The sequence below is a fragment of the Crotalus tigris genome, unplaced genomic scaffold (assembly GCF_016545835.1).
Source record: "Crotalus tigris isolate CLP2741 ecotype Arizona unplaced genomic scaffold, ASM1654583v1 scf7180000017549.6302385, whole genome shotgun sequence".
Taxonomy (NCBI): domain Eukaryota; kingdom Metazoa; phylum Chordata; class Lepidosauria; order Squamata; family Viperidae; genus Crotalus; species Crotalus tigris.
The window spans coordinates 5249279-5273713 of NW_024096467.1; the positions used below are offsets into that span (position 1 = coordinate 5249279).

Consider the following 24435-nt stretch of genomic DNA (forward strand, 5'->3'; position numbering starts at 1 on the left):
AAAGAAAGCAAAAACTAAATCCTCTACTCAGCTCTGTCCGTTTATAAAAAAAAACTCACCAGTTCTCTTTAAGCACGGAGGTGTTTGCAGCGGCTCGTTTTGTCCCTGAGGACAAAAACAGCTGGGAAGTGGAGACAAGTCTGAACTCCGTGGGAGCACTCCTTTCACCCCCCCCCAAAAAACTTGGGGGGTGCAAAAGAGGCTCTACCACTATTCAGACACTCTCTACCCCCCCCCCTTTGCCCGGGAGGGGGATTTTGAACCGCTGAACAGCTGGTGTCTGCTGTTCATAGCGGTTCTTACACTTACCCAGGAGAGACGGCTACAAAGTAGCCGCCATCGCGCGCGCAATATCCACCGGAAGTGACCTTGGCTCTTTTATGACTCGTGGACTTCAACTCCCAGAATTCCTGAGCCAGCCGGCTCAGGAATTCTGGGAGTTGAAGTCCACGAGTCATAAAAGAGCCAAGGTTGCCTACCCCTGATGTAGACAATGCATATGATGAATTGGCTTGAATGATAACATGCTTTGGGTGAATACAGAGTTGAAGGATTGTTGCTGAATATGGTAACAACCATAGATGATGCAAATAAAATAAGCATGAGAATAAGTGAGTATGCTAGAAGATTCGAGGTATTTTTGTTAATGTGATAGCAAAGAATCATTGTATAGCTTCCAGGCAACACAATATCAGAAATATTGGAAACAATGACTCTTTGAAAGAATTATGGAGTGCAGACAGTTCACGGTGTAAGAAGGTCTGACTTAAGGACAACACCTTGATACCAACGGGATGCCAATTACTAAAAATGGCAGATGGTTGTCCTTTCTTGAGCCAATGAAGTCCTGAATCCCCACAATGTTTTCAGGAAGCCCTGAAAACCACTGAAAACAGGCTGTATATTAATAATGTGTGGCTTCAGCAATCCGTTTGTAAGTATGCATTCTGGCTTGAATACAAATTAATGTTAGAGAATGGAACTGTCTCAACCTGTATTCACTCTTATGCAGCTATCTCCATCAGTCTTTGAGAGCTGATAGAAGAACATGTTGATCAATAGAAGACTTGTCCATATAGGGATGGTGCATTAGATGCCATGCCTCATATTCTGTAGGGATATTTATAGAGGTCACTGAATCTTAAGAGCACCCCCTCCTCCTATAAAAGCAAGCCCAGTTTTTCTAAATGTATAAAACTATTCTAAATGCAACATAGGAAGTAATAAAATTTTATTTGGCAGTGTGCCGAATATAGTACCACTATACAGAGGAACACAAGGTCTGTTGCAGTGAGAATGATTGGATTATATATTGCCTTTTATGGACTTTTAAATATTTGACATTGGTCTGTGATTTTAATAATGTGATAGACTGATAAATAGGGTTATAATTTAAGTATTTTAATGTCTTAATAGCTTATTAATTTAGCATTTTGACATTCCAATAGCTTAGTATATTAATATTTTATTTACTTAGTAATGTAGCAATTTACTAATTTGAATAAATCTGAGCTTTATGACTCCCCATGGAATTGTTCTGTACACAGATTATATGATGCTAAAGGACTATGGCTCTGAAAATGAATGTATCAAAGATTAAAGTAGGGATTATCACCAGGAAAATGGAGCGAGCAGTTGCAAGTTATTCATACAGGATAAACAACTTGAGCAAGTAAATGCATTTGTGTACTGCAGTAAAGATGGAAATGGACAGGAAATTCCTGAAATATACAAGAGATAGTAGAAAAGTAGAGAATGATATAAGTTCTGCTGCAAAGAATTGTGTTTGTTACTAAAGTGAAAATGGCTGTTTGTAAGTTGTATTCTTGATCATTTTATACAGAACCAAGTGCTAGGTGTATCAGAAGAAATGCCTTCTTCATGATAATCCTTATAACATTTTGCTAAAAGGTTTAGGCTGTTTAATATTGCATATTCAAAGCAAAAAAAAACCTACTTCAGACAATATGTTCAGACAGTGAATGTAGCACTGATCTGAAACTGTTTGAAATAAGTGTCCTTTTCTTAGGATCACATAGACACCAAGAGGCAGCAATTCAATCCTAAGAAAAGATGCAGCTACTTGGAAAAGTTCCATTAGAATACCTTATCCATGTTATATTTTAGATTTATTGGTTACTGATATTTGTTGGCTATTCATCCTGGCAAATTTGTTGCTTAAATTGATAGATGGTGATATATACTTTACATTCTTTAAAATTGTATTCGTATTTTATCTAATTATAATAGATAATAGCTAACTTATAAAAAAATAAATATTTTTTTATAAGTTGCTATGTTTGCACTCCCATGCTTTTCAAATACATTTTTGGAATAGATTTGAATGGTTGAAATCCCCTTAAAATTGTTTCCTTTGTTGCAGACAGGAAGATTAAGACTGAATTAGAATACCTTGTCTGAAGCCACTTCATACTTTTAAAACAGTGCTGCGATTTAAATTGGAGACTGTCTGAATCACAGCCACATTCTTGCTGCTGTGCTAAATAACACAGGAGTATGGTATTTATCATAGATTCTATCACTAAATGGAATTCTATTACTAGATTCTATCATAAATGGCAGTCAGCCATTTAATACTTCTGACTTTGCTGATATGCTGCAATTTGCAAACAGAATTTGAAAGTCCCAACCTGTGTTTTGCCCAGTTCTGAATTCATGTAATTTAGTGTGATATTGCCTAGCAACCACAATATAATGAGATTTAGTGCACCCTCCTGGAACCATAATGTATTCCTTTCCCATCTCACATTTTTAACTTTATGATGGGTTCTGTATTAGCAGTGATATTTGCATCACATTTTTGTTCCATGGTTTGCTCAATTAACCCAATTTTGGAGGTTCGCCCCTTGATGAACCGTAAACTAACCACATGGATAGTGTTTACAATACATAGTGGACTAAAGAGCAATTGGCAAGCTTATGATTTTGTGTGGCACTAATCAACCCATGACTATTTCAGAGATATTTTCTTATCTAAACACAGAACAAGAATGACCAAGTAGGTGAGCAAAAAAAGCAAGGGGAATAGGTGTAAATGTTTGACTTTTTGCTGGTTTCCCATTAGGTTTTTTTTTGTGTATGTGAGAATTTGGCAGGATCAATTACAGATACTCCTTGTTTTACAACAGTTCACTTAGTGACTGTTCAAAGATACAACAGCACTGAAAATAGTGACTTATGACCACTTTTCACACTTATGATCATTGTAGTATCCCAATGGTCACATTATTTATATTCGGATGCTTGATAACTGACTCATATTTATGATGGTTGCAATGTTCAGGAATCATTTTACGATCTTCTGACAAGCAAAGTCAATGGATAACCCAGATTCACTTAACAACCAGATTACTAATTTAATAACTGCAGTAATTCACTTAACAAATGTGTCAGGAAAAGTCATAAAATGGGACAAAATCACTTAACAAATTTTTAACTTAACATAAATTTTGGGCTCAGTTGTGATCTTAAGTTGAAGACTTCCTTTCCCTTCTGACGGATAAGTGGCTGCTGCAGATAGGGAAAGGATGAGGGAGCAAGGGATTATGAGACTGTCTAGGAAACTGTCATAGAACTTTGAAAATAAAAATCACATGACTGCAACAGTAGCCCAGCAGCTAGTAACCCTGAAATAACCAAATTTCATTCCCTTGGAATGTCCCAGATTTTGGGCCATTAGCCTGTTTGCTGTATCTTGGTTCAAAAATTATTGCCCTCTGATGCATTGTTTTGCCCTGGTAAAGGTCTTGACGAGAGTTTTAGTACATATATAGATAGATAAGAACTTAGCCAGTGACAAGGTCCAGATACTTGGCAAAGTAATAGTGCAGTTTGTTCATGTGTGATCCTGATGTGCAAGATGGGTTGATGGGATCAATGAATAAATCATACTCTATTTTAAGTCAGAAAACCCATCTTGAATCCTTTGCCTGATACAGGTTTATTGATTGTAAGCATGGCTTTGCAAAATACAGATTTACGTGGTTGGTTGATGAAAATTTCTCAACAATTCATTGAGCTACAGGCAAGAATGCTTAAAATGGACGGGAAAGAAAGCAACAAATCAAGAAGTGAAAGAAACATTGCTTGCCTATATATTTGTTTTGGTTTGTTCAACAAACTGTAGTTAAAACTTTGCATACCATGTGAATTCAGCCAGCAGTAGCCATAATACACAGTCACTTAATTTCATAACTAAGAGCCAAATTCAAAAAAAAAATGTGTGATTAGGTACCAGCAGCTTGTCTATGAATCATTCTCTAAGTCTTACCCAAGTTGACATTTTAAGCCAAAATGATTGGTATACTGCATGTCAGGACAGATGGCCCTATAAACTTCCTTAAGGGCTTGTAACATTCTTCAAAGATCACAAAACTTCATGTAAAATACCAACTTGCTTTCTTGGAAGCAATAATACTTAGCCTTATATAAAAATCTAGTAACCCTAACGGAAGGATTACTATTATTGCTTCCAGCACTTCCGTAAAGATTATTTTTTCAGCAAAAATAAATAGCCATCCAAGAAGATGGTCAGTGGCACATTAATGCACATGTATTATATTACTTTCTGAGACCATCTCTGGGCCTCATAAAAGCTTTTCACATTTGAAAGAAATAAAAATAGTTACCACAGCTCAGGCTTTCTCTGGAACTGTCATCCTAGAAAGAAAGATGATACAAAAGCTATCAAAAACTTTGTTTATATAAAGATATCAAAAACCTCTACCTGGAGTTTTGTAGCTCAGATCTAGTAGCTCTAATTCCTATTGTTTTTGAAAGAGTTAAATGAATAACACATCCTATTCAGTACTAACAACCATTTCCAGAATATCCATATCAAGCAGGACACAGGTGAAACTATATGCTTTTGCAAAAGGGGAAGTGATGAGAAGAGCAACAAAGATGATTAGGGAACTGAAGACTAAAACATATGAAGAATGATTGCAGGAATTGGATATGTTTAGTTTAAAATGAAAAGAAGGACCTGGGGTGATATGATAGCAGTGTATACCTAAGGGGCTGCCACAAAGAAGAGGGGGCTCAACCTATTCTCTAAAGCATCTGAAGGCAAGACAGGAAGCAATGGATGGAAACTAATCAAGGAGAGAAGCAACCTAGAACTAAGGAGAAATTTCATGACAGTTAGAACAATTGATCAGTGGAAAGACTTGCCTCCAGAAGCTGTGGGTTCTCCAACACTGAAGGTTTTTTAAAAAGAGATTGGACAACCATTTTTCTGAAATGGTGTAGGGTTTCCTGCTTGAGCAAGGGATTGGACTACAAAGCTTCCAAGGTCCCTTCCAACTCTGTTATTTTATTATTCTGTGTCAGGATAAAAAAATTCACATTTTAAGCACTTTGCTAGATGTTGGGACACATATATGTAAAGGCTGAGTTTCTGTTATGAGTCAACATTTGCATGTTGTCATTCTGACATAACCTTGGTTTGTACAAATGCTTATAGACATGGATCCTGGTTGCCCAGGGATATGTTCTATCAGAGAGTAGGTTAACAAAGTCAAGAAAGTGACTATAACTGTTTGATCAACACTTTGTCTCCCCCTTTTTTTCATGTGTTGTGATGGCTGTAAAAAACGGAAAGATTTTGATTGCATAGTTACAGTCACTATTATGACTTTCATGCCTTGTTTGTTCAGACACTACTGTGGTCTGACCTCAGACCAACCAGTCTCTTTGTCAAAGGGAATAACAGAAATCTTACTGCTTTATCAAAATGGTTCCCCCCTTCAAGGTGTTGGTGCTTTCAGTGGCAATAATAAGAAGAGTAACAGAACATGACCATAATATGACATGAAATTAGTTTATTTGCAGGTTTAAATAAGGGATATTTGTCACAGGAAAACATAAAGGAATTGGAAAACAAGGCAAGCCATCAAATAATAAGATCTTAGCATGAATTCAAGCAGAAAAATAAATCATTGTAGGCATTTTATAGAAAAGCCTTGGGAAAATTTGATTTGATTCCTGCCCCCCTTGTAATAACAAATATATTCTCTACTATACCTATTTTTATTTTCATGCATGTAAGAAACATTTCTGTGGCACTATTTTACTGCTGTCATTACCACAGATTTTATAGATCTGAGAGGTGTCAGCATGTTACCTTTAGCCATATTGCTTTTTTGTCTGAAACCTTATGGGCCTTGCAGCCACTTTCTCATTCTAAAAACTCATAAAAACAGTCTTGACTCCGTATTTATTATTTAATTTCCTCTCTCTATAAAGCAGTTGAGAAGAAATACAAACACATACACACACATACTTGCATGCACATACTGACTTGTTCTCACACAAATGCATTCAAAGCTAGCAATGACAGACTAGGCATGGGGCTAATTAGTCTTAATTATGCCTTACAGATGCCAATGAGGAAGTTTTAATTAAGAATAAAACAAGGTAATTATGAAATTGAGCTTTGGAACACACAAGTGATGTGATAACCACAGATGTACAAGAGAAACTCAACTCTAGCTCCGAGTCAGAATTTATAAGTACTCTGAGGGAGAACCTTTTTGACTTAGGACCCAAGATCCTAACTTGGTCACTTTCCAAAGAATTCATGGTCTTGCCTGAGAATGTGTGGATGGAGAAAATGTGTGAATGAATAGCTTGGTGAGTATGCTACTAGGAAGGGAGGAGAGGGAAGGTATGTTGAGGATCTTGTCAGCCAAAGAATTCCAATTGGTGGGATCCAGGAAGAGAGTATTTTCTGCCATTGCCCCCAGAGGTGAGGTAGCTCCCTACTCCTGCCATTCTGGAAAGGTGTGAATATATGGTTCTGCAGCCTTGCTTGGCGTGCACAGAGCTGTATGCAGAAAGCCCTTCCTTGGTCTTTTAATTAATTTTAAACATTGCTTGCCTCTTTTAAATTTTATATGCTGTTTTTAATGTTTTACATATTTTATTTGAACAATACCTAGAGTCCCTCTGGGAGGGAGATGTATAGTTTTAAAATCAATCAATCAAACAAACAAACAAAAATAAATAAATAAACAATCACAGTGCAGAATGCCTGTCATCTATGAGATGAACCCCACACATTCTTTTATTCATTAGATTTATACCCTATCCCAGGCATGTCAAACTCGCGACATCATGTGACGTCATGTAATGTATTGTGACTTTTTCTCCATTGGCGATAATGGAGTGGGCGCGGTTCCAGTATGATGCATCCGGCCTGCAGCCAGCAGTTTGACATGCCTGCCCTATCCTATTTTCAGTACTGAAGATGACTTACACAGCAGGAAAATAATTTTCATTTAATCTTTGCAACAACAATTGTGTGGTAGGGTAAGTTGACAGAAAGTGTCATGTATGAAGGATCAGGGTCACACATAAGTTCCAGTTCAGAAGATTTATTATTCAAGCCTAAACATAAGAATCTAATCAACTAATAGCCAGCACTAAATTGGTGCTAGATAAGGGTCAAAGAAATTCAAGTGTTGGGTAGATTTGGATTACCAGAGGCGTGCTGGCGCAGTGGTTAGAATGCAGTATTAGCAGCTAATTCTGCCGACTGCCAGGAGTTTGATTCTAACTGGTTCAAGGTTGCCTCAGTCTTCCATCCTAAAATGAGGAAATGAGATTGTTGGGGGCAATATGCTGACTCTGTAAACTGCTAGAGAGAGCTATAAAACACCATGAAGCAGTATACAAGTCTAAGTACTGTTGCTGTTGTCATTTGTGGCAATGTAAGGACTCTAGGCTTCTGACATGTTTAACTCCACCTCCCAGCTAGGCCTGATCTTCTACAGCAGACATGTCAAACTTGCGATGTCACATGATGTTGCTCAACGTATCGGAGCTTTTTTTACCATTGCCGGCAATGGGGTGGGCGTGGTTTCCCGATGAGAAGTCCGGCCTGTGGGACACCCTTGTTCTACAGAAAGTAGGCATACAATCTTTTCTTGAGGGCCAGTAAAAGATACAGAAAGCTTTCCTGCCACGCAGTAGAGATTTGGAGTTTAGTAGCCCAAATGCAGTATACCTAAAGGAGTGTGAGTTTCCTTGGCTACACATTACTTTGGCTTTAGTTGGGTGGCTCAGCAGCTGCTGAAACCTGCTAGAATAAGTAAGTAAATAAAGACAATTGGGGTGACAGGCAGGTCAGAGAAATGAGCCTTTCCTAACCATCAGTCTGTTATTGTGAGGTCAAGATTCTTAATGGCCTTTTATTCTACTGTATGTTGCAGGGAGATGCAACAGGCAAATAGCTTACAGTAAGTGATATGTTTCCTTCCTATTAAAATGCTAAATGGGACAAGAGAGGCAATGAAGCTACCCTGCTTGGCAGGTTCCTAATGTGAAAGCTTTGATAGATTTGCTAAACACATTAGAAGGTAAAATCTTCTTTATGTCATTCTGTGACTACTGTAGTCCTAGATTACTAAATTTAGTGTAAATTATAATAAATTAATTCTTCACTGAACCAAGGCTAATATATCTAGCAATTTTAAGGGATGTTCTTTTTCAAATTTCATTATTCAAGAAAAGGAGGCACACTTGCTACCCAACAAGAGAAGAGATTAATATTTTTCAGAAAAATACATACAATATATACATTCACCGACACATGGAATTTTAATATTTCAGAATTGTTCTTAGCTGGTTTATGTTTGTTATATAAAAAGAAAATAATGACTTTTCACAGTCCAGAAACTTAATCTTGCAGATTATGAAAGTGAAAATGGTACAGAATTAGCTCTTCATACAGTAACTGCTTCTGATTTGTTAGATGCATATAGCAAATAAACTCATGTGTTGTAGTTTTTTTAGAACTAATTTTCCTGTCTGGGTTAATTCATATGCCCTATTCATTTTAGAGCCAGTTTGATACAGTGGTTTATGCTGGGTGATTTGGACCATCACTCTCTCAGACCAATTTTCCCCACAGAGTTGTTGAAAAAGTAGGAAGGAAGGGTGCAGCATACATCACCCTGAGCTTCTGAAACCAAGAGAGGTTGGACTCTTCCTCCCTTTCTTCTACCTTGTTCCATTTGCCAGCAAGGAACAGGTCTCAAGATTTGAGGACTGGTGAATACTTTAGTAGGAGAGAGGTTTGTATTCACTGTCCTAAAGAAGTTTGTGGTGTGAGGTCTTCTAAGATGCCCTCCCTCAGTTCATAGATTCTGAACACTTCCATTAGAGCTCAAAACTCTCCTTGGAAGGATTGAGAAAAGAGAAGAAAGGGATTATCTGGATTCTTTCCAGTCAGTTTTTAGGCATAGGCATGAGATTGAAACAACAGTAGTCATTCTTGTGGATGATCTATATTAAAGCTTGAATGGAAGGAGTTTGTGAATGAAAGTAAATAATGGAGTTTGACTCTTCTGAGTCTGCTATATCTCTTAGCTATATCTCTGCTATATCTCTTAGCAGTTTTTGATTGGAGGCCCTGTGTGGTAGCAGGTCCAATCAGTGGTAATGGGGAATGATAGGGTGAAACCTTGGCAACTACGGTATCCAGTGTATGAGGTTCCCCAGGGCTTGGCCCTCTCCTCCATTTTATTCGATATCTACACAAAACCTCTGGGACAGATTATCTATCTATCTGGGATGGGGTATTACCAATGCAGGGAGTCCTTGACTTAATGATGGCCAATTCCAATTCATCAGATTAATGCTTCTCTTGTGAAAAGTGCATTGGCTGCCTATACGTTTTGGGGTACAATTGAAAGTATTGGTTATTTCAAGGGTTTCTCCTGGACTTGTGGCTTCCATTGGAACAGCATGTGGCAGCTATGGCTAGGAAGCCTTTTCACAAATTTATCTTGTGTGCCAGGTGTACTCATTCCTGAATCACTAGTGACTTTCTGATTAGATTACAGACTGCAGTGTGCCCTACATGGGCTTCCAGATCATCTGGAAGCTATAATTGATCCAGAAAGCAACAGTAATCTTCAGTTTGCCCAAGGTACACAGCTGTTGTGTGAGCTGCAGTGGCTTCCAGTTGCTTTCTGGGTGCGATTCAAAATGCTGGTTATCTGCAGGTCTGCCTCTGTCCAAGATATCTGGGTAAGCACACTCCCGGTTCCTTCATTTAAATGCTATCATCCGCTGGGACCTCTGAGGTAGGTCTCCTGTGTGACTGGCCCAGAATTTGGACTAGGCTCCTAACAGATTCAAGGGATTTTTAGACACTTTAAACTTTCTGTAGGATCTTGAAAACTTGGCAATTATCCCAAACATTAGGATAAAATAGGGGATGAGCCAGGAGACTAATGATTTGATAAGAACATTCTTGATTGTTGTTCTGTTTTTATTCTATTGCTTTTATTGGTTGTTATGAGCTGCCTAGGATCACTATTCCCTAGGCAGCCATAAAAATTCACCAACCAAACAACCAAATAAATTCTCTATAGATATTCAATGTTTAGGGAACCGCCTCCTCAGACATTTTTCCCAAATTGTTCGGACTACTGGGGAATCCCTCCCCTTAGCTGGCTTCATGGAGTCAGCTTTCTTTCTGGCTGTTTTGATCTCTGGAAATTTCTTCTCCAGATGTGAGAATGACTTTTTTCCTCATGGAATTCCAGAAACAGGTGAAGGTTATCTTCTTTCATTGATCCTTTGGAAGATAGGTCAAAGGAATATCAGTTGTGATTTGGTAAATTTCAGTTGTATATTTTCAGTGACTACATCACTGTTGTTGTTGACTATGTCATCCTACAATTTTGATGCTTTTTATTATTAAGGTCATTATTCAAGGTCAATTAAACTGTAAGGTATAAAAATAATATAACATAAATTTATGGTTAGTACTTTGAAGGAACAGCAATTTCTCAGCAATAGCTTCCCATTTGTGGGATTCTTCTCTATAGAGGTGTCCAAATTTAAGTGCCTTCAGATGTTATTCAGATGCTTGGCACCTCAGGAAGAAATTTTGTAGGGTAAACCAACTGTTTAAGAGTGGACTTTAAAATTGATTCAACTGGCAGAGATGGTGAAATTAACTGCATTGATTAGAGACAGTGGATTAGATAAGTTTATAAGAGACTGAAAGCCATTTGTGAACTTTGCACATCAAATACAATAATAGATGGCTAACCAGAGGGCTGTGAAGATTAGTTTTACCTTTGGGGTTATCTGTTGACTGATTTTTCTATAGATATAGAAAACAGAGGTTGGGTCGATTGGATAAATAGATTTCCAAATTAGGGATGTTTTTTATATAACGTAGTATTTGCTTTATTTTGTGTTTTAACTTTGAAAAAAAAATTAAATAATTTTGTGTGGAGTAGCATCTATAATTGTCTGGTTTGCATAATGGTGCTGAAATAATTACATTTATCTTCCTTTATATTGTCTCTTCTGGATAGCTGAAAAAAATTTGTTTTCATTGTTTATAGATAACTGTATTCACTATTTCAGCATATTGCTTAAAAAAGAGGCAGAATGTTTTGAAATAATTACTTAGCCATTTCAAATGTAGGAAAGGCTAATTCATGATAGTAGTTTTCAAAGTTGGTTTGGGTCATTGTTGCTGTTGGTAAAATTAGTGCAGTTTTGAGGTTGGGATGTTAAGCTAGAACTTGAACTTGAACATTTTTTCTTATTGTTCATGGGATTTTTTAACACCAGGAATGGTGCAATTTAATTCACTAAATTGTTGCAGGGATAATACTGGAGTAAGGAGCACTGCGAATGCTACCTTTTGCTGTGGGCAACAGTCATAAATCTGACATATAGATGTCTTGTGTTGATTGAGGGATGCAGAGTCAGTATAATTTCAAGAGTATTCTCTTCTTAAGACTTGGCACAAAGCTGGCACAGCTAACAAAGCTGGCTCCTGATAATAATGATTTAGAACAGTGTTTTTCAATCTTGACAGCTTTAAGAGTATGGAATTCACCTTTCAGTATTCCTGAGCCAAACATGGAATTCTGGGAGTTGAAGTCCAAGCATCTTAAACATGATTTGTAGGTAGTCTTTGACTTACAACCATTCATTTAATGCTCCAAGTTATGATGGCTGAAAAAAGTGACTTACGACTAGTCCTTGAACTTATGACTGTCATAGCATCTCCATAGTTGATAAAAATGTAGGTACTCTGCAACTGACATGTATTTACAACAATTATAGTGTTCTGGAGTCAAGCGATAACCATTCATGATGTTCCCAGGGATCTTCCAACAAGCAAAGTCAAAGGGAGAATCTGGATCTGTTTAGTGACTATTGCAAAAGTGTGTGTGTGTGTGTGTGTGTGTGAGAGAGAGAGAGAGAGAGAGAGAGAGAGAGAGAGAGAGAGAGATTGTAAAATTGGACACAACTTACCAACTGCATCACTTAACACTGGAAAGATCTGGTCCTATCAGGCCCCAAGAATCAAGAAAGACATGTAGAATTAATTCTGAGCAATTTCCTTTATTGTATCTCACCCATAGACAAAAAATATTCTTAAATTAAAGCAGCAATTTACATCACATATGTACTCTGAGAACAGCTAGGAAAGGAGCCTTCTTAATTCTCTTTCCCCTATTCAAACTGTCTAAGCTTTGCTCTCTCTTTACCCTCTGGAATTCAGCCCCTCCCTTCTGGGAATCCAGACTACATTCCATCATAGGTTCCAATTGTGGTTGTAAGTCTAGTACTACTTGTAAAGCATATGTGGAGAGCAATCAATTGTCATCACGCCCATTAAATTTGTCACCTAGATCTTTTTTTTTTTGTTCAGAATATTTGAACCTACATTGTCTTTGTCATCATTTGCTATGGGAGAATACATTTATCTTTATTATAAAAATGAAATGTGGAATATAGGCGGAATAATATACCTGAACTGTATATGCTGTGTGAGAAGCCAATCCCAATGCTATTTCAGTTTTTCAGACAGAAGTAGCACTGAATTGTATCTTCTCTAGGCTTGGAAGCTAAGGAGAATTATGCCTGGTTTGTGATTGAATGGGAGACAACATCTGCTAGGCCTCAAGGTGACTAAAGAGCCTGCTTGGTGTAGTGGTTAAGGCATCAGTCTAGAAACCAGGAGACTGTGATTATAGTCCCACTTTGGGCACAAACCACTGGATGACTTTGAATCAGTCACTTTCTCTCAGCCCTAAGAAGGAGGCAATGGCAAACCACTTCCAAAAACCCTTTTCAAGAAACCTGCAGGGACTTGTCCAGGCAATTTCTGGGTATCATATCAATTGACTGGAAGAAAAAAACAACAACCAAGACTATGAAATCAAACAATAACTCCAACATTCAGAAGAGTGTGGCAACCATCTTTCCATATGAGGCTGATACAAGTTCATGGATGTGCTAATGAAGTTACCCCAAGTCAAACTCAACCCATACAAACCTTGATTAATTCTACTTCATGATTTCTTCCTCTTATTTTCCATCATTAAAGGTTACTTTAAAATAAAGCCTGTCTGCCTTTCAAATTTGCTCCTGTATTCTGTATTTATAGAACATTATTGCTGCTTATGCTTTCGCATTCCCCTCCCAGGTACATATTTACAAATCTGCAGATTGACTGAAGTTTTCAGACAGTTTAAGAGTTAACTACAAATTGCTAAAAGAAGTAAACATTCACTTCAGTACCCATTATATTCCAAGCCAGCACATCTGTCATTTTAAATTTAATTCTGTATTACTTAGCTGTCTAAACTTTGCATGTAAGTGACAAGAGTTACCCCCCCATTTCTTCCTTCCTTCCTTTCTTTTTTTGTTATGTGAAAATCACTTTTTTTTCTGCCTATATACTGGGTAAAATGTCATAGTTCTGCTCTGCATTAAGAAGTTTGGAAAATAAATAACTGGTTTTTTGTTTTATAAATCTTCCATTAAAGTGTAGAAAATTTAAGAAAGGAAGGGAAAATTTTTTTTAATGTAACTTTGGTTCTATATCCAAATTAACATGATAATACAGTGGATTGTCAATGTTAAATCAGTTTTTTTAAATTAAAATAATAATAGTAATACGTTCAAGCTCATTATCTTTTGGAACTAAAGGATAAACGTACAGGTAGTTCTCACTTAGCTATAATAATTGGGACCAGCAATTCTGTTGCTAAGTGCCACATTAATAAAGTGCAACATCTTGTGATTGTGTCAACTTGTAACAGCAGCTAGGGCAGTCCCAGTTCTCAAAGTTAGGTGAATCCTGTGCCATTGCAGGAACCTGTGGTTGTGTGATTACCATTTGTGACCTCCAGCCAGCTTTCCCCTTGACTTTGCTTCTCAGAAGCTAGTATGGAAGGTTGCAAATGGTGACCATGTGACCATGGGCTGCTCCAGTGTCATAATTGTGAGCCAGTTGCCAGGCATGCAAATGATGATAATGTGGCTGTGGAGAAACTACAATGGGTGCAACTATGAGGATCCATTGTAAATCCCCTTTGTTGAACACTATTGTGACTTTGAATGGTCCCTGAATAAATGATCGTTCAATGAAGACTACCTATGGTGCAATCTTCCTATATGCAGATGATTCTGTGTTGCTATCTCTCATACTATTTAACTTAAAAACACCACTGCACATGCAACAGAGCTCAAGATTCATTACACAAAAATATGGTTTTCATTTTTGTTAAACATCTTAAAATTCATGCTTGGCAATTGAATTCTAGTGGCTTGCCTTGTCAGTGTTGATGGCGGTAGTGCTGTGTATCTACAATTATGGTTCAGTAGAAACTCAATTGTATCTGGTCATTGGGCTATAATAAGCTGATTTTTAATTTGTATTTCCTTGTTTGTATTTGCAGCCACTAGCGCAAATCTGAATCCAGAGGGATGAAGCCCAAATATCCTGCGTATGGTCCAATATTTTCCCCAAGCATTGAATAAAAATAAGAAATATTTATTGGATACAGTATACTATATAGTATACTAGGATATACTAGTATACTAACAATAAAGAGTAATAAAGAGAATGGAAACTTATTTAATAATGTCCTGATTTTTTAAAAAAAATTACATGATTTATTTTTCAATACATTTTGGTGGCAGTGAGTTGGTTTCCTATATAAATCTTGGTTTTCCATTAACAAGCAACTAAGCATCAAGCAAATCAGCATGACATGACATAATGAATGATGTCCTTTTAATGGGGAGGTCGTTAATTTTGAGAAATTCTTTGTGCAAAAGTTGAATGAATTATATATTCATTAACAACAGAACAAGATTTATGTATTGAGGTTCTGGGAGTCAGCCTCAGGAATTATTATTTTTAAAAGCATGATCCCTAAATTTATGTTTTTCAAAAGTAAAAGCCAAATTTGTATTTGTTAGAAAAAAGTCTTCATACTGTGCTCTGTGGAACCTTATCAAGTGTCTTGCAGTAATGTTATGTGCCAGGTGAACTTTCATTACAATGTACAGCTATAGGGCAAGTTGTGTCAGGTTTTTTTATGTACATTCCAGTGTAGAAATAAAACTGATCAGGCCTGGTCAGTACACTATTCAGTGTGTGGCCTCCAGTATTTCACACCTTTCTGTGCAATGCATGAAAGTTCAGCGAGGCAACATGAACAGATTCTTCCAACAGATCTGTTGAAGTGAAAAATTGTCAGGGCTTAAAGTTTTGGAATGAAGGTATTCAAGGGAAGATACAATACAAGCATATAATACTGTAATACCATAATATACAGATTCAGAAATATAGATACAGAGAAGGAATTTATTTTTTCTCAGCTTGTTAGAACTTCTATTCATCCTTCATAAGTAATGGAAGGGAGATTCAGAAAGTGTATTTTTTTTGCATAACATGAATTCTGTTTTATATAAAACAGATGTGGCACTAGCATGGATTGCTTGAATATAAAAAAGACTGAAGAAATTAATAAGAGTACAAGCATTTCTTGAGTTACAATCATTTACTTAGTGACCATTTGAAGTTATGATGGACTCCCGATAAAGACTCTTTTATCCTGTCTTGTTAACCATCAAATGGGAAGAAGTGGTAGCAGATGTCTTTGTCGTTATATCTGTGTTCTGTATTACATGCCAGTTTTCAAAATTCCATTGAAATCTTACAATAGAAACAAATCAGTTACCAGCTTGTACCTAGGACTCTATCACCCTATTTGTTTATTTATTTTAAAATACTTACATAGCTGCCCATATTATAATAACAATCCTGGGTGAGGCACAACACCGTAAAAGCAACTCCCAACCATAAAATAAAAGTCAATAAAAACTCAATAAATGATAGGCAAACATCACAAACAGATATCTATATAGAATAGAATAGAATAGAGCTGGAAGGGACCTTGGAGGTCTTCTAGTCCAGCCCCACACTCAAGCAGGAGAACCTGTACCATCTCAGACAAGTGACTGTCCAGTCTTTGCATATAGACTAATAAATACTAAGTAAGCAAACAACAAATGAACCTATCAAATACATATAGGCATATAATATACATTTCCCTATATCTGTAAATAAGTATATGTCATATATATATATATATATATATATATATATATATATATATATGTATATGTATATGTATATATGTATGTATGTGTATAAAATTGGAAGTGTCTTGGCAACGTTTCGACGAAGTCCCATTCGTCATCTTCAGGCTGGTGTTTTCAGCTTCGTGCTTCGAGGAGTAATGTGTGGTCTTAGCTGTTTCTTCCTTTTAACTGCCAGTGGGGGTATGAACTGATTGGGTTACGGGCTTGGTTGTGCTCTGATTGGCTGGGGAGTTGGCTGTGCTCTGATTGGCTGGGGGGGTGGCTGTGCTCTGATTGGCTGGGGGAGTGTTCTGTTTGGTTGTGCTCAGGTTAGTCTGAGTTGCAGGGGGGTTTAAGATTTTGGGCTGCCTTGCTATTTTTTGGCTTCGCGTTCGTGGTCGTGCCTCATCTTCATGGAGGGTGTCAGTTTGCTTCATGTATGGATTGGAGGGGTTTAAAGTGGCTAATGATGCAGCTGTGGTCTGGCTTCTGGTTTGTGGTCGTGCCTCATCATCGGTGTGGCTTTGGGTTTGACATCCTGTGTGGTTTTTGTGAGTGTGGGTCTGGTATCATTTTTTGTGTTAGGGAGTCGTTTGTCAATAAGGGCGGGTTTCCAAATGGCTGGTAGGCGGGAGGTATCATCTCGCTTGTTCATGCTGTGTGGGCGTTTTTCTATCTCAATGGCTTCTCTGATTATTCTGTTATTAAAATGTTCACTTTTGGCAATGGTTCTGGTATTTTTAAAGTCAATTTCATGTCCTGTGGCTTTAAGGTGTTGGACCAGGAAAGATGTTGGTTCCTCTTTTTTGACTGAGTTCTTATGTTCTTCAATGCTTGCACTTATTCTTCTGTGTATGTGTTGGGACAAGCAGTGCATGGGATTTCATATACTCCTTGATTTTCTAAGTCAATTTTATCTTTGGGGTTTCTAAGGATGGTGGATATTTTTCTGTTTGTGCAGAATGCTGTTTTGATGTTGTGTTTATGGAGGATCTTACTGATTCTGTCTGTGGTGCCTTTTATGTATGGGAGGAGGGCTTTGCCGTTTTCTTGACAAAGACAAAGAACATAACATAACATAACCAAACAGAACACTCCCCCAGCCAATCAGAGCACAGCCACCCCCCCAGCCAATCAGAGCACAGCCAACTCCCCAGCCAATCAGAGCACAGCCAAGCCCCTAACCAATCAGAACACACCTCCATCCAATCAGAACACAGCCAAGCTCCCACCCAATTAGTTCATACCCCCACTGGCAGTTGAAAGGAAGAAACAGCTAAGACCACACATTGCTCCTCGAAGCACGAAGCTGAAAACACCAGCCTGAAGATGACGAATGGGACTTCGTCGAAACGTTGCCAAGACACTTCCAATTTTACGCGGGAGAAAACCCGAACAACCTAAGACACACACACACACACACACACACACACACACACACACATATATATATGACATATACTTATTTATATGGGTTCAACAGTGAGTACAGTTCCTATTATCTGTGAAATTTGAATCTTTATAAAAAATAACCTTTAAGATTTAGCTGTCAAGATATTTTGAATAGATGTTGAATTTAAGAATTTGCAGTATCCCAGAAAAGAGAAAGAGGAAAAGAAAGATTATCTCTAATTCTCTACATTCCAGACAAATCTTCTGATCCCATGTGGAGAATGATGGATATACGCCTGCCTTAATGTAGTTTTGCAGAAAACTGTATTAATGCAGTTAATTAAAACAGTTTTACAGAAAACATGTTATTAAAATTAGAGAAGAGATGATAATGCATGAGTGAAATAGTCCAAAAGCTCCTTTTATTGCTTTATTGCCTTTGGAGAAAGATTGTCAAAATACTAAAATATGCACCCCTCCCTGCTATTCTATGCAGCTTTTATAATCTCTTTTGTAAAATAAGTTAAATGCCAAAGCAGATGGGCTTTTAAGCAGATTCGCCTTTTGAATTTGCTCTGCAAAATTATGTAAGGCACTGATAAAATATATTCTCATTAGAAACTGCTAATTCCCCTTTTAATAAAACAGTCTCTCTCCACTAAAGGTGAACTGTATTTTCTTGTATATTTCTTTTATTGGTAATAAAATGCAGTGGGAGAGAAAAACATAAGGAATATGATTCTTAATGAACAATGTTTTTCAAAGAACTCAATTATGTTTCTTTTATTACAGTGGAAAAGTAGAAAAAAGGAATTGGGAATTTTAGAACATTGAATGGCAAGTTAAAAGTTACTCAGATAAGGTACAGCGCCTAAAAAAACAGGCTGAGATTTTTCTGATGATTTTTTTTTAATGTATTCTGTTAGACTCTTGATTCAAAAGTGGATTTGGTGTGAGCCAAAAGTCTATTTCAGGCTTAATGATTTAAAACAGGAGAGGGACTGCTGATGTGGTTTTGGGGAAGGAGTTGCATAAAAGCTTTCCCTTTCCTAATTTTTGTCAAGTGCACCAGCGCATATTTGCATGCTTGCCCACCGCTTGCACACTCACCTGCTGCTTGGGCAACCTGGTTCTAAACTGCAGCCTGGAAGGTGGAGACCTCTATTCTATGGCTTGCCTTGTCAGTGTTGATGGGAGTGGTGTTAGAAGTTCTTTGTTTGGTTTGTTTGGCAGTTCCTTGATTGGAGTATTGTTTACTGGATTGTTGGTTTGATGTTAATCTTGGAGTTAATCTATGCTCATCTGATTGCTGATGGGGAGGTGTTTTGGTCTTTTTGTTCTCTTTTTGGCTTGTTGCTTGTCTGTTTCACATAGTATGTAGATATTGCATCATAGCAAAACCATGCCCCATTTTTGCCACACAGTGCCCTGTTTTCACCACGTGGTTCACCATTTGTGTAGCGGCGGTGCTAGCACGAGTGGGGGTGAGAGCACACAGGTATGTGTGTGCATTGACCAGCCTGTCCAGCAGCCAGTGGCCAGCAGGCCATGTCCCAGTAGTCCCCACAGGTTGGGGACCCCTGTTGTAGTTGACTTCTGCTTTTTTCTTCTGAAGCTTCTGGGTCTTTTGGTTTACTTAGGACAGTGATGGTGAACTTTTTAGAGACCAAGTGCCCAAACTGCAACCCAAAACCTACTTATGCATTGTCGAGTGCTGGCTAGGTGTGGCCCATTGGCTGGGTGTGGCCCATTGAGTGGGCGTGGCTGCGGTGGTAACAGCAGACTGGGTGTGACTAAAAAGTTCAATCAATCAATTCCAACTTTGCAAGATCTTTTTTTTACCCGCAAGAAGTTGAAATTGACTGATTGATTGAACTTTTTTTTTGTACACGGTGGCAGAGGCCTAAAGCGAAAAGGTTTTATAAAACCCAGCTGAAGGCCTAGGACTGGGGCAACGGCACACGTGCCCATAGAGAGGGCTCTGAGTGCCGCCTCTGGCACCCGTGCCAAAGGTTCACCACCATTGACTTAGGATGTTTTGAGGGGCTTTAGTTGGAAGAAAGGAAAGTAGTCTAATAAGCACAAGTGAGAACATTGCACTTGATCAGGCAATCAAATATCTCCAATCCTTCTTCTAAAAATGTTATCTGCATAGCTATCTCACATTTAAGGATTTGGTAATGAGGAAGCCAGAAAGTTTTTATAAGTCTCTTTTGGCTTCGACCTCTTTAGGAAAATGGCAGAGAGAGAGGGAGCCACACTAAGGATGTCCTCATGTTTGTGTGGTGTGTTTGAAGATGATTTTGGAGGCCTTTACGAAGGTGGAATGGATTATTGGAGATTGGAGAAGAGCATTGGACCAGAGTGTACCATCCTGGAGGATCACCATGCCTGTTGATCTATGGCATTTTGCGAGCCACACCTGTTGCACCATCCTTGGCTGGCTGCACTGTCCTCGTTATAGATTTGGCAGCAGTTTGGACTGTTGACCAGGTGTCAATATTTGGACTGTTTTGGAGAACACTTTGGGCTGCACTGAACACTGCTGTGCTGGATGCCTCTGGTGATTGCTGCTACTTTTTTTTTGCTGCTACTGGATGCTTTTGCATGCTGGGCTTCTGATGCTGGATACTTGTTTTATTGATTGATCCCTTCCATCTACTCTTCTGGTGCTTTGAAGGTGGTGAGTGGTCAGAGAGACAGATAGACAGACAGACAGACAGACAGAGATTGGAGTGGAGTAAAGTCTCAGGCTACTGTGGACCCCTTTCCCTCATGAAGGCAAGTAATGGGTGAATGAAGAAAGCCCTCTAAAACTTGTGGAAGTAGCAGGGGAGAGAGCCTGTGAATGTTGTGTATGCCTGAATGTGTTGTAGCATAAGTGAGGTATTGTATTATGTAGGGAGATGGTGCCTGGGTACTGTGAATCTGCTTAGAGATAGTTTAGCTGAAATTTTTGGAGGTGGGTTGGATGGAAAAGGCAGTAGGAGGTCCCTAGTCCTGGTATTAGGGACTGTCATTGGAGTGGAAGTGGGCTATAGTATTATGATGGTAATGGGAATGGGGAGATGTAATAGCAGATCACTCTTGGGGAATGTGGGGATTGTTATTTTATACCAGATTGGCATTTGGGCTTTTTGGTTTCAATTCCACTATTGTTTCAGCAAATTTTCAGTGGCCCCAGTAATATTCTACAATTGCTTCATGGATGCAGTACGTATTTACTCTCTTCTATGCATTTAGTTTTATATTTTAATAACAATTAGTTTTATATTTTTAATAATGACTGATTTTTTTAATATTTATTGTTTACTTCATTGTTGTATTCCACCCAGAGTCATGTTTTTGTGAGATGGGCAGCCATATAAATTTGATGAATGAATGAACGAACAAACAAACAAACAAACAAAGTGTGCTTTTATCTTCATAGCCTCATTTAGCTGTGTAGCTTATTTCGTAAAAGGCGCCTTTGTCACTGAAAGCACCAGCTACTGATCTGAATAACTGCCCATTCGCAGCTCCATTTAAAGAGAAAGAAAGTAAAATAAAATAAAAGCCTTTGAATCAGAAGAAAACACAAAATGAAGCACCCAGATGATTCTGAGTATCTTCTGAGTTTAGGAACTCATGTTGAATTCTAAGGTATATACTACAGGCTTTAACATAAATCTGCTCCTGGCTATGTGTTTTCTGTAAGTGGTGAATAGAACTGTAATGTGCTTTATGTTACACTGTCCTTGAAAATACAACTCCCAGGAATAGCTCACAGAGATCTGAAAACATCAGGGTGAAAAGCTGTAATTTGTTTCCAGCCAAATTCAAGATACTGGTAAGCATGGGATCCAGGGAGATGCTGAAACACTAGTTTGGTCCTAAGTATATTCTGAGATTTAAAGAAGGCTTGTTTTTCACTACAGTTCCCTCTATGTCAGGGGTGTCAAACTCACAATGTCATGTGACATGTCGCAATGTATCACAACTTTTTTTGCCATTCCAGAATGGGGTGGGCGTGGTTTCGCTATGATGCATCCAGCCCGCGGGCCGGCAATTTGATACCCTTGTTCTATATAATGACACATTAGACACATATGTATCTATAGGGACATGAATGGGCAATATCGTCCTGTAAGAAATGCCTCAGATTTATTTAAGAACTGGGTGTATTCATGAATTATTGACTACCAAGAGATGGTATAAAGAAGAGGGAATTAAGCTATTCTCCAAAGCACCTGAAGGCAGGACAAGAAGCAACGAGTGGAAACTAATCAAGGAGAGAAGCAACCTAGAACTAAGGAGAAACTTCCTGACAGTTAGAACAATTAATCAGTGGAACAGCTTGCCTCCAGAAGCAGTAAATGCTCCAACACTGGAAGTTTTTAAGAAGAGACTGGACAGTCATTTGTCCGAAATGGTGTAGGGTTTCCTGCCCGAGCAGGGGGTTGGACTAGATGACCTCCAAGGTCCCTTCCAACTTTACTATTATTATTATTATTATTATTATTTTCGGAGTTTAATACAGGGGTCTCCAACCTTGGCAACTAGTTGAAGTCCACAAGTCATAAAGTTGCCAAGGTTGGAGACCCCTGGTTTAATATGTTTTGGGTCTAATTAATCTGTTATCAATCCTTTTGATTGAGATTTATTGTTGCTTTAATCTTGATGAGTTAGCTTGTTATATGAAGGATGGGATATGTTCCCAAATAGTTAAAAGCATGTATTGTAACTCTTCCTTGCTTCATAAGATGCTGAGACATTTGTTACCTATGGTTAAGTGATTTTTGTTGCTATTTTTAATGTATTGCAAGCCAAATGACTCAGAAATCTGGTAGTAAATTTTTGTTTAATTTTTGTCAACAATGCAGGATGATTTCATAGAGAAATAATATATTTCCATCTGTGAAGATGACTGAAGGGGCCTCAGAAGAACGATTTAGGCTCTTCAGGTCAAACCATATTTTCAGAAGTTACTACAGGACTAGTATATTGCAAAAACTAATTCTAATTTGCTGATGACTGGTAACATGCTTTAGATCACCAAGGTTCTCTGTAGAAGTTTCATACCATCTTAGTGTTTAGTGCATCTCTCAGAGTTGTATAAAATTATAATTGACTTGTGGTTCCAAATTGCCTAATATTAATCAGTTTGAAATTGATCGCAAGTCTCTTTGTTACTTAAAAAATGCGGCATTACAAATAAACTGTATGCACATTTATTCCAGTCATTAAATCCATATGTCCAGTTTTAGAAAAATGAAATTAAATGCTGCATTTCTCTAAAGAAACTCAGCAAATGACAGCATAAATATCCTGTTAATCAGTATTTTACCTGCTATCTCGAAGAACTATAAATTACTTGCATATTTTTTTACATGGCTCTGGCAACTATTAATATACGCACAGTAACTTGTAAAACAGGTAGTTATTATTCTGCCTATATTAATTCTTTCATACTAATGATTTATTTTTCATTTTCTCCAGGCTATAGACTTGAAGTTAACGGAAATTGATTTATAAGTGAGGAATCTGTATTAAAGGGATGCTCTCTTCATCTTGCTACAGTGGAAAACTGAATTGTCAATTGAATGTAGCCTGATAAATAGGACTCTGAAGATGCTATATCAGCAAGAATGAAATCACTGGAAGATATCTTACAAAGAGCCTTTTGGGTATTCTCAGACTTATTTGATTTTGGATTTTTCTGATTCTTGTGAGGGGGAAAACCTTCCTTTCTGCCTTGCTGGATACAAATCACATTGTTTTAACCATAGATGTACAACTGATGTGGGACCATGGCTTTTCCAATATCTGTATGGCTGAACGGTGTGTGGAGAGCAACACAAGCTCATTTGTTACACATGGGATTGGATGTCACATTTACTTTTTGCATTCTTGGGTTCTTGATTCACATGGCCGCTGTGTCATCCCAAAAGTTGGATGATCTTGACCCCGTGGTGACCACCAATTTTGGAAAGCTGAGGGGGATGAAGAAGGAATTGAACAATGAAATTTTGGGGCCAGTGATCGAGTTTCTTGGAGTTCCTTACGCTGCCCCACCTATTGGGGAACACCGATTTCAACCTCCTGAGCCACCTTCTCCCTGGCCAGACATCAAAAATGCAACACAATTTGCACCAGTATGTCCTCAAAACATTATTGAGGGCAGGTTACCAGAAGTCATGCTTCCTGTTTGGTTTACTAATAACTTGGATATAGTTTCTACTTTCGTACAAGATCAGAATGAAGACTGCCTCTATTTGAATATATATGTCCCGACTGAAGATGGTGAGTTATTTATTTAAGGAGCAGGGAAAACCTTTGTTTACTTTTCTGTTTGATATTTCTTTAAACACTGAAACCATGTGTACTGGTAGCCAGCACGGCTTTTTCTGTCTGCATGCTCATTTCTTTCCCTCGTTTTTTTTAAACCTGTGTGCATGTGGCTTTTTCTATGTATGCATCAGTTCTTAGCCAATGCTGTCCTTTTTTTCTTAGTCCAGACTCCTTTTCAGCACGTTTATCCTTAGGTCAAAGTTGGTACCTAATTCTCATTCCCATCGACTCCTGAGAAAGATGCATCAACATCTTGATCCATTGCATGGA

The 24435-nt window shown here is 38.0% G+C and overlaps 1 protein-coding gene across 5 annotated transcripts in view; it reads left to right on the forward strand.

Annotated features, from left to right (window-relative positions):
- The window catches only part of NLGN1 (neuroligin 1), a 554754-nt gene that overhangs the window by 24687 nt on the left and 505632 nt on the right, over nt 1-24435 (forward strand). For all 5 annotated transcript variants that reach the window (XM_039338307.1, XM_039338296.1, XM_039338317.1 and 2 more), the window contains exon 2: nt 23314-24117. In XM_039338307.1, coding sequence (XP_039194241.1) covers nt 23625-24117 — 493 coding nt within the window. In that variant the 5' untranslated portion in view covers nt 23314-23624. The remainder of the gene's footprint in view (nt 1-23313; nt 24118-24435) is intronic.